Source organism: Sorex araneus, chromosome 2 (assembly GCF_027595985.1).
Source record: "Sorex araneus isolate mSorAra2 chromosome 2, mSorAra2.pri, whole genome shotgun sequence".
NCBI classification, from domain to species: Eukaryota; Metazoa; Chordata; class Mammalia; order Eulipotyphla; family Soricidae; genus Sorex; species Sorex araneus.
In genome coordinates, this window is record NC_073303.1 from 207,105,042 (window position 1) to 207,116,633 (window position 11,592).

General features: G+C 47.7%; 1 protein-coding gene across 1 annotated transcript in view; it reads right to left on the reverse strand.

The window, feature by feature from the left end:
- Positions 1-205: 205 nt before the first annotated feature.
- Positions 206-11,592, reverse strand: part of CCDC115 (coiled-coil domain containing 115) — a 12,708-nt gene continuing 1,321 nt past the window's right edge. The window contains exons 4-5 of the mRNA XM_004615336.2: positions 10,572-10,703; positions 206-653 (exon numbers count right to left, since the gene is read on the reverse strand). Of these exons, the coding sequence (XP_004615393.2) occupies positions 514-653; positions 10,572-10,703 (272 nt within the window). The 3' untranslated portion in view covers positions 206-513. The remainder of the gene's footprint in view (positions 654-10,571; positions 10,704-11,592) is intronic.

Genomic DNA, 11,592 nt, shown 5'->3' on the forward strand with positions numbered 1-11,592 from the left:
ACAGTACAGTGGGTAAGGCACTTGCCTTGCACACAGTTCACCCAGGTACAATTCCAGGCACCCAATATAGTCCCCCAAAACCAGAAGTGGCTCCTATCTAAGTGCAGAGCCAGGAGCTCTGCTGGGTGTTACTCAAAATCCAAAACCAAAGAAGTATGTTCTGAAAAATAAAAATGTAGGAGTTCCATAATAAGGACTTTCCACCTTGGTCTTTAAACTTTTCAAGTTTATTCAACAAAGTTGAACAGGTGTAGACAAAAGAAACATTAGAGATTTAGATGGGATGGGGATATGACAATATATGAAAGACGTCTGAGACGGGTCATGTGGCATGTTACAGACATGGGGTCCACGTGGAAGGACAGCCGTGTCACCAAGGGGGGGGAGTCACACGGGAGAATAACTCACTGAGACAGGGGTCATGTGGAAGGACAGCCGTGTCACTGAGACAAGGGGGGGGGTCATGTGGAAGGGCAGTGGTCACTGAGATGGGTGTCCTGTGAAGGACAGCGGTCACTGCCCTGCTGCCGCAGTCTCGGGCTGTGCAGCCCTGAGTTCCTGATGCCTGAGTTTTTCCTGGAGTTCCCGGAGCTGGCTCTGACCCCGGTCAATGCGGGTCTGAAGGCTGGCCATGTCCGCGGCTAGCTGCAGGCCTGAGCGAGAGACGCAACCGTTAGCCCAGTATCTGCGGGGTCCCACCACTTACAATGCTTCGGATGCAGCCATGAATTGGGGAGCCCCCAGCCCCAGTGACCCCATTATCCCTAATATATTGTTCTATTTGCTTTTTGGGTCACACCCAGCGATGCTCAGGGGTTACTCCTGGCTGTGCACTGAGGAATTACCCCTGGCGGTGCTCAGGGGACCATAAGGGATGCTGGGAATCGAACCCCGGTCGGCTGCATGCAAGGCAAACGCCCTACTTGCTGTGCTGTCGCTCCAGCCCCGTCCCTAATATATTCTGGATACGGCCTCGCACTGGCTTCTCAAGAAACTGACTGGGTTCGTGCCACTTCCTTAAAAACATCTCCTTTCCTCCTCTTCACACTCACAAGGAAAGAGACTTCACAGACCCCCCTGCTTCGTTTCCTTCATTCTGCGGCTGTCACGGTCCCTCACCTGCCCTCTCCTTCCTGTCTTCCCTGGCCCCAAAGGTGGCGCACACCCAGCTTCTGTCTGACGCTCCTAGTGGGATGGCGCCGTCCACTCCGGCCCTGCTCACTCGCCTGGTCTCTGCCCAGCTGACTCTCCCTGGAGAGTGCTCCCTGCTGGGTGCTGCTCCTGCTTCACTGATGCCGCTCGTCTCCTCTTCCCCCCACCCCCCTGCCCATTCACAGGCGGTGCTGCTCCCACCCACCCACCCACCTTGGTGTGGATGCTGCAACTGTCTGAACCCGCAACTCAGGAACTCAGACCCCAGTCTCGTGGGCTGGATTCTGGAATCTCTTCCAAGCTCCGGATCGTGTACCAAGAGTCTCCCATGTTGGAGCACTAAGGACACGGCCACGCCCACTGCGGGAGGAACTGCACCCCACCTGTAGGGAGCCAGAGCACGTGGAGCAAAGATGGCGCCGACTCCGGCTGCCCTAGGTAATAAATAACCTCCAGAGCGCGGGCCCCGGCATCGCCCCCCATGGGGTGATTGGAAGGCAGCCAACTGGCGAGCAACACGTCAGAAGTGAGGGGTCTTCTCTATAAAAAGGGTATCGCTCTGAGGGTCGGGGCCTTCCTCCCCCATTTGTGTAAGTGTGGAGATCTCCAATAAACTGCTGCAGAAGGACCCTCAACCGGTGTCGTCTCTCTTTGCTGGCGAAGGGAAACTGCGACAACGCGATTAACAACTGGTGCCGAAACCCGGGACGCCGGGTAAGTTTCATTCGCACCTTGGGGAAGGCCCCTTCGTTCCGAAGGGAGGGTTCAGAACTGCAGCACGGGATGCCTCGGAGAGGCAGACTATAAGTCTGTCAGAAACCGAGGGGTGACTCGGAGAGGCAGACTAAAAGTCTGTCAGAAACCGAGGGGTGACTCGGAGAGGCAGACTAAAAGTCTGTCAGAAACCGAGGGGTGACTCGGAGAGGCAGACTAAAAGTCTGTCAGAAACCGAGGGGTGACTCGGAGAGGCAGACTAAAAGTCTGTCAGAAACCGAGGGGTGACTCGGAGAGGCAGACTAAAAGTCTGTCAGAAACCGAGCGGTCGGAAAGATTAAGCGCGCATGAAAGGGTACCCGGGATTAAAAAAAAAAAAAAAAAATTGCCCGATGATGGAGGCAAGGGCGAGGGAAGGGGGAGGGGAGAGTTCTCACCCCGCTCTCGCAACCAAGGAAAAAGGACCGCCCGGAGGGGGCGAGAATGAGACGGGAGAGGAGGAGGCCACACCTCCCCCCACAGTTTACACAACTTGCTCTAGGCCGGGTGGGCCGAGGAAAATCTATCCCTGGGGGGATATGGCTGCAGCCAGCCTGAAACCCAAGGAGAGCTCTTCAGAAGACTCCCTTTCGAGTTCTGAAGAAGAGCAAATTCTAGACCAGGAAGCGGCACGCTACAAAGCGGCACACCGCTACGAAGCGGCACGCTATCGCCCCCCTGACCTCTGTAATCGAAACCGAAGCAGCAGAGCGCACTTACCGCGCCCCATACCCTCGGCTCCCCCGCCCCCGCCTTACGCACGGGGAACGGAAGGAGCCCATGCATCCCAAACATCGTTACTTTCTGCTGAACTACATAAGCAGATGAGACTAGCCTTTCCTGTCTTTGAGGGAGATGGGAATGGAAGAGTTCATGCTCAGGTAGAATTCAATCAGATTAAAGAGTTGGCAGAAGCGGTCAGAAAATATGGGGCAAATGCCAATTATACCATTTCCCTACTTGAAAGACTGGCCCGGGATAGGATGACCCCCCCCCTTTTTGCCTCTAGATTGCTAGCTTCTTATTAGAAAGAGCCGGATGTACATTGTAGCAACCCCATTGTCAGGGGGACAAGACCAAAGGTAATGTGGACTCCCGTAGGGCAGGTTTAAGAATTTCTGTGTGAATGTGCTGTGTTGGGTGCGCACCGGAATGAAAGAGGACCGGTCCGAATGAGTGCAGGAGTGTGATTTGCGCGAGTGCCTTTAGCGTGTGTGTATATTTGTCTCATTATATTTCTCTTAGTTATGCTTATTATTATCAGCAGAGAAGTCAGGAAAATGCAAGATCATGTGGTTGAGTGTTTAATAATATCAGGAATGAAAAAGAGTGTCGCTAAGGTGGTCTATCCACCTCAGAAGTAGTCTTGATCTTAAAATTGTAACATCTGACAACTTAGGTTTCAACAACTTTGTCATGGATTGTTTTGCCAGCTTATATCAACAAAAGCGCTTTCTTGACCCGTTTTTAACAAGCAGGAAACTGGCTGGTCAGACAGAGAAACGGGGAGCAATGTTCCCAATCGGCCGACAGGGCTCAATTTGCCCTGGGGACTGCTCTTTCCTTTCTCTGTCTATCAGTTTTTCTCCCTGCCGTTTTTGAAGGGTCAGATCGATCGATCAACTGCAAATGTGTGCACGTGTAGTGGTGTTTTTTAGTCAGTTCATTGTCTGTCTGTCTGTCTGACTGTCTGTCTGTCTGTCTGTCTGTGGAACACTCGAGTGTTAGAGCTAGTTTGAAGTCATTAATTCTTAGAACTGAGCAAACAAAATCAAGGGAGTCAGAGTGATATGTAGTCCAGCAATTTAAAAGATTTAGGTATCTTTGGAACTTGTTAGATCAGGTTAAACAAAGATTTCTAATTAGAATGTGGCGCCTACAACGAAATTGAAATTTTTAGTCTAAATTTCTTATTGGAAGAACATAATAGTTATTAACAGTTGAAATTCTTTTGAATTCCAGTATCTGTACTATCTAGAAAAAGCTACAGAACTAGAGCCAGAAAACTAAAAAGTGAAATAACAATTCAGAGGATGCAAGGCTTTATCTTACAAGCCTCAGCTAATTTTAATGAAAAATTTAGCTGTTTTTAAAGCAACAGAGGTATAGAAACCACCAAAATAGACAAAGTTTTCTTATGTTTCCATAAACATTGATGGTCTGAGTGTTTTTTTTTTTTTCTTTCTGTGCTAAAATCAAAGGTTGGTTTAAAAAAAATAAATAAATAAATAAATAAATAAATAAATAAAGGGGGGTGGTGGAGGCTCTCTCTCTGTATTTGAAAGGATGTCTGTATGGTGGACTTGTTTAAAGTTAGAAAGCTCATGGTTTGAACTAACTAAGGTACGAGAACTATTGAACTTAAGTCAAAGAAGGTTTTACTGTGTTTCACAAAAATTGATGGTCCAGAGGTCTTATGCTAGAATACCAATGTATATGTTTGTATCTGCACTGGATTAGAATTATTTGACCTAGAGAATCTTGTGAGTTGAAATAACTGATATATGAAAACAGGCTCAAAGAGTAATGCTTAGGTTTAAAATATTATTTTCTAGAGTTGCAATATTGGTTGAAAAACTTATCGTACCTGTGTTTTATTAGATCTCTGAGATTTCCGGTAACAAAACTTTTTAAAGCTACTTAGCTCAGGGTAATGAAGGGTTAATCTTAGATGTCAGTTTGAGAGATTTTTTTTTAAGATTTTCCCTGGGTCTACCCATCCCCCTGCTTTTCCAGCTCAGCAGGCTCTGCCTCAGTCGGACTGGATATGCAGACCCTCCCTCAACAATGAATTCTAATTACAGGTTTGCCCAGCAAATAAGACTTGCTAATCGGGTTTCTTAACTCTTCCAGGTATCTGGTTCTTGCAACTTTGTGAATGAGAAAGGGTCTGGGAAAACAATTGATTCTTATGTTCGCATTAAAATCTGACAAACACACAAAAAAAGAAATAGTGTGAAACCCCTTGTAGGAGGAAAAGTCTATGCTTATATTTTAACAGATAACACCTACTATGTACTCTGGGTCCTGCTATGGCTTGGCTTCATCTGGAGTAAACTTCATTTTCCTGATAAAGACCCCAAACCACCTCAAACAGACCTCAGCTGGAAGTCACAAGGAAATCTGAGGAAGAAAGAACAGGCCGAATTGGCCTGAGGACTTAGTCTGGGTTTTACGGTACCAACCTTATCCTGAACCTAGAGAACTTTGTATGCAAGTGTGAGATCCTTAATGTTTTATGGTAATCTATGAGTGTTTTAATCTTTATATTTGTGTTTTCCTAGAAATCAGAATTCTAAGATGTCTCCTGGTTAATTTCTATGTGGAGTGAACCTTTGCCCAATGAATATGTTGTAAGAACTTTAGTTGTGAGCATCTTTAAATTTGTTGAATATCTATAGAACTGACCTAATGCTTTTGAAATAACACTGAAAGTAGTTTTGTCATGTTAAATGAAATGATCGGTAATTTGTGCCCAAACTTGGAAGATCATGTTGTACTAAGTTCAGTAAAAATAAGAGTTTAGACTTGTGGGACTATAAAGAATATAGATGTATGTCTTAAGTCAGAAAGATAATGGATGCAGATATCATCAGTTGGAAAAAGGAAAGAAACTGATCACTGTTTTAAGAAACTCTTTAAATCACATGCAGAATTGTTCTAGTATGTTTTTGGTAGGATCTATGAAAAAGATATTGGATGGATTGTCTGGAACTCCTGTTACAGTGCTCTTAGATTATTGAATTCTTCAAAAGTTGTGGAAAATCAAGTGTTTTTTTTTTTAATGGGATTAAATGAATTAGACATGTTTAACTGTACACTGGACTCCCAGTACAGTGCTCTTATTAATGGGAAGTCAAGGTTTTCAACATGGAATTGAATGGGTTAAACATGATGTAAATTGTACACTTTTCCTCTACAGATTTTAGCTTCTTTGACTAGGACCCACAACAAATGGGTGTGTTGCATCTCACTGTGAGTAAAGTGAAATGTTTGCTTTTCTCTTCTTTTGTACCTTCAGTATGTTTTTGATGCTTCATGGCACTATGTTGGTTTGCATAAATCCAGATAAAAGTCTTTCCTCTCTGTAATAGGGTCTACCCCTCATGCAGACAGGAAAATCAGTTATGAGACCCCAAAGCCCTCTTTCAGGGAAAGAGTCAAGGGATTGGTCTAAATGACAGGAGCAGGTATTTAACAGGTACTGTTTCAAGTACCCTACAAACCTCAGGGAGACCCTAGAGGCCAGTTGGCTTAAGGAAAGAATGGAAATCATCACTGCTATGGAAAATGAGAAATCCGGCAATCTGTGTGACTGACACAATCTGGGCCTACTCAGCATCAAGGAAAACCCTGGAAACCAGGATCTCTCCCAGCCCTGAAAAAGGGAGGGGATGGACTCCTTTCTGCCAGGATGCATCTACGGAAAAGGCCACCTCCAGTTCAACCTGAAGGCTCGAGACCATCCAGTTCATCGTGGGACATTTATGGCCAGGCCTGGGTAACTCTGACGTGCCACATAGAATTAATGCCATTATTGGCGTGCCTCCTGTCTTTAGCCAACCCCCAGGACTTCTCAGTAAATAATGGGGTACCCCAAATGGAGAGTTCTCCAATCTTGCTGTATTTATGCAAAAGAACAAGTCAGATTTGTTAAGCCATCAGGCAAATTTTAAAATGAAGGTGGAGAGAAAACCATGTTTCTGTAACTTGCTTTTTAAAGAATCAGATTCAAATTCTACAGAGTAATCTAGTAAATGTATTCTAATCTGGATCTAAAAGGTATCCCTTTTGGGTAATTCAGGTATAATGTGTTTTGCTGACTGTAAAGTAAGCAGCCTAGTCTTTGGGACTCAATGTTGAAGATGCTGTCACTAGTCTGACCAGGGTATTGGAAGCCAGAGCTTTAGTGGGGGGAACCTCAGCTCAAAGTGCAGAATTAATGCTTTCCCCCAACCTGTCAATTGGCTACAGTGCCAAGTGTGGACATTTAAACTGGTTCTAAGTATTCACTTTTAGTTCTATGAACACAGTCATTTGGAGAGAACGAGAATTTTAACAGCTCTTAATTCTCGTTCCATCAAGGGATTAATACGCCATCCAGATAATACTCATCTAAAATACGCTGCAAAAGAGGGACAATAGGCATTGGAACAATGTTTTCAAAAGGAAATTGATAGATAAAGGGTTACACTAAGCTTCCAACACTAGTGAAAGCCATCTTTCATGGGAAGGAACTCAGAACTGTGCTTTCTGTTTCATTAATGAATTGTGGGCCTCCTTTCCAAACACTTGTAACTTCAAGGAACTTGCTGAGGAAAGGATTGGCAGATTGACATGCAAATGATCAAACGCTCATATTCAAGATACAAATATCTACTGGTTCCAATTGATAGCTTTAGTGGATGGATAGCTTTTCCAGTCTGAGAAGTAGCTTGGTGTTTCTATGCCACTAGAAAAATCTGGACATGAGAAGTCATTTTCTATCAACCATGGGTGAAGCAGTTATTCCTTTTTCATTGTATTTATAATAGAAATGGGTATGGCATTACGTTGCTTTGATTTCTGTTGCTTTAACTCTTATGTTTTCTAAGACAGCAAACTATTTTGTCCTTACTAGGTCAGAAAGGACCTTCCACATCTCCTGGGTCTAATCATTTCAAAGTGCCATCCCTCAGTCTAATTGATCTGATCTTTTCTTTCAGATAACTTCAGGATCCCAACCAGTTCATTGCCTGGGGCCCACTAAAACTAAGGTAGCATGAGGTTTCACCCCTTGTGCAGGCAGGGCCAGCGCCCCTTTGTCAGCATGAAGCAGCTCCAGAAGATGGACCTTCAGCCATTTTCCCCTTAAAGATTTAAGGTGGTGAAATCTCTAGGGGGGAATATGATGTAGGCAGGTAGATAGGGAAAGGCCCCTGGCAATGAAACTTAGATCATCAAAGTCTCCAGGGAGGAGAATCCTGAGACCCCTCCCCCCTGTGAAACCGCACCCGATAAGACCTTCAGCAGACTCTGAGGATAGTAGACCCCTCCCCAGGAGGTTCCCCAAAGAAGGCTATCACCACTCTCAACCTCCCTGGTATACTTGAAAAGAAACCGCATGTGGGTGGGGGCAGGCTGTAAAGAACCTATAAAAAACAGCCCAATAGTCCATTCAAGGCTCTCTCTATCTTTGGAGGAGCCCGCGTTCTTTCTTGAGCACATTACTCCTACTGCTTTCTCCTTTTCCACTTATCTCTTCCTCCTTCCCTAAGACCTTCTAAATAAAGTCTGTTACTTCAAAAAAAAAAAAAAAAAAAAAAAAAAAAATTAAAAAATTAAGCTACTTAGCTCAGGGTCATAAGGAGTGAGAGTTTTTTAAAGATTTCCGAGTCCGCAGAATGCTCCAGGGGGAACCCCTGAGAGGGATTCTCTCTTTTCTTCTTACAGAGAACATGCGGCTCGTCGTCCGGTGCCGACCCTGCGGGTTTGCAATGATGATCCTGCTGCTGACTGTGCAACCCACGGAGGCCGGATTGGGCCGACCGGCTCACCCTACACGCCTCCTACAACAGCTGTATGGGACCCCGTGCAACTGTCAGGGAGGACAATCTTCGGTGACCCCAACGAGCTACACGAAAACCGTGGACTGAGGGACTCTTACTATATATCTCGTCACTCGGCCCAGTGCTCGGGGCGGACCAACCCAGTTTTGGCAGTGCGTGCCCAAGCCTACTTTTATAAATAAGGGGGAATTTGCCTGACACTTCAGGAGAAATGCTGTTTTTATGCCAACAAGTCGGGTATAGTGAGGGACCGGGTTAGAAAACACCAAGAAGAATTAGAAAAAAGGAGACATGAGTTTTATGAGCACCCGTTTTGGTCGGCGTGGGGGGGTGTGTTGCCCTATCTCCTCCCCCTTTTGGGGCCCCTTGTTGGAGCATTATTACTGATCTCCTTTGGTCCTTGGGCATTCCAACGCCTAACTCAGTTTATTAAAGATCAGGTGAATGCCGTGACCTCACGTAAGGTGGAAGTGTACTATCACCGCCTGGTGCAAGCCTACCCAGGGGAAGACTCTGAATGATACTTGTACAACATTCTGTTCTGCACCTCCGTATAATACCGTGCCTTGTTTTTGATTGCGTGTAATACCGTGCCTTGTTTTTGATTGAATCTTAGCAGAGTGTAAGCTGGCGTAGGTGATGATGCCTAGTCTTTTTAGATCGTTTAGTCCCAACGGTTGCTCAGCCTAGGTGGTCTGTCCCCCCGCCGGAGGCATCGCCGCTTTAAATCAAGCTGCTCAGTGCTTTTTTTTATGCTGAGTGTAGCCCCTGCACACTCGGGATCTGTGGATCCATTGCACGAGTTTGGGTGCACCGGCAATGGTCTCAGGGAAGGGTGTCAGACTAGATGGTACTGCACTGGGTCTCTCTCCTCCCTGACCCAGGGCGACGAGCCGCTTGCATAGGGCCGCCGTCGAAATTTTGCCCTGCCTGGAAAAGCGGACGGCGGGACAGGAGGAGCCTCATCGGATCCTGAAGAGGGACCCGTTGAGGCCACCTCAGTCCCTGATATTTTTACAGGCAGTGGTGTCCGTCGCCCCCTTTCTCGCAGAGACCGGCTCCTTAGTAAAGAGATAAGGGGGAGTTGTAGGGAGCCAGAGCACGTGGAGCAAAGATGGCGCCGACTCCGGCTGCCCTAGGTAATAAATAACCTCCAGAGCGCGGGCCCCGGCATCGCCCCCCATGGGGTGATTGGAAGGCAGCCAACTGGCGAGCAACACGTCAGAAGTGAGGGGTCTTCTCTATAAAAAGGGTATCGCTCTGAGGGTCGGGGCCTTCCTCCCCCATTTGTGTAAGTGTGGAGATCTCCAATAAACTGCTGCAGAAGGACCCTCAACCGGTGTCGTCTCTCTTTGCTGGCGAAGGGAAACTGCGACAACGCGATTAACACCCACCTGCGTCTCTCTCCCGCTGCTCCCCTTCCTCCCCATGAGTGTCGGCTCCAGCCACACCCCCTCCTCGCGCTGCTCCACCGCACGCCTCAAGCGGCTCCCTCTCTCAGCTCTTCTCTGGAGATTCCTGCCACCTCCCTCTGCTCAGAGACACTCAACCCTTCACCCCCCCAAATCCTCAGAGCACCTGGCCCAGCCCACTCTGACACTCCTCACCTCCTTCCTGGTGCCCCTGCGGGTCCCTGCCCACACTTCAACTCCACAGATGGCGTGCGGAAGCCCCGCAGGGTCCCTGCCTTCCTGTCCTGTCCTGTCCTCAAGGTCTCTCCAGGCCTCACCCTCACAAAATAACCTCCCAGCCTCTCTCTCCTGCCTCCACTTCACCGTCTTCTGATTCTTCCTCATTCTCTTCACCTGCCACTCAGGTATGCTCAAGTATCTGCACGCCGTTGTTCCCCGTCCACGATTCAATGCGAGTGTTTCATCTCATGTCCTACTATACCCCTGACCGCCAGCCCGAGCCTGCACTACAGCCAACAACGTGCCACAGATGCCTGCAATGGGAACAAAACCCGAAAAGCACCTGGTTGGCTAACCCCAGCCCTGGCTGGGGCTTTCATACTCGATCCTGGAGGGGAATTAGTGCTCAGATGCTCCCTTTAGCACTCGAGATGCTCCCATTTAGCCCTGGCCCAGGGCTGCGGGCTGGTGTGCAGGGGTCACTTACCCTCCCGGAAGCTGGCTTGGGCCAGCCGCAGACTGTGAGGAACCAGGATTCCAAACCAGTTTAGAGGGTCTTGGGGGGCTGGGGAGGATGGTGGCTCCGGAGCACTGCTGACCCCTTTTCGCCTACGTAGCGCTGGAAAGAGAAAGGCGGGGGAGAGGGGCCTCAGGGTCTGACCCTTGTGTTGTGTGGACAATGGCAAGTTTCTTTTTTTTTTCTTTTTGGGTCACACCTGGTTGTACACAGGGGTTACTCCTGGCTCTGCACTCAGGAATCACTCCTGGCGGTGCTCAGGGGACCATATAGGATGCTGGGAATCGAACCCGGGTTGGCCGCGTGCAAGGCGAACGCCCTACCCGCTGTGCTATCGCTCCAGCCCCGCAAAGTTTCTTTAAGCTCATGATCCTGAAAAATATTGCTGCTTGGAAAACCCTCCCCCACGCTTTTACGGTCCAGAAAACAACATGCCACCAAGTCCAAGTGAGAAAGTCTGTCCACTCTCTGTGTCGGGAGGCAGCATATGACACTATTATTTACCAGAGGCAAAGCCATACACTTACGCACCCACTCTGCCTCAACATAATGAAGGCGAAACCCCCTCCGACTCTGGGATCCTTGTCTCATGCATGATTGACCGAGGTTATAAATTTGTCTGCATGAAACTGGCCAGAGGCACGCTCTGCTCAGCGGAGACAACGTTCAGTTTTATACGCATATCTTTATTTTTAAAATTATTACTTTTTCTTTTTGGGTCACACCCAGAGTAGGGGGGTGACATCTGACAGCCTAGTTCCCCCTCTTGGAGAACCTGGCAAGCTACTGAGAGTTTACTGGCCCCAAGGGGAAGAGCCTGGCAAGCTCCCGATGGTGTATTCATACGCCAAATACAGTAACAATGATGGGTCTCACTCCCCGGACCTTGAAGAGCCTCTAATGCAGCACCACTGGGAAGGACGAGTAGAGAGGCTGGTAAAATCTCAGGGCTAGGACGAATGGAGACGTTACTGGGCTCACTTGAGCAAAT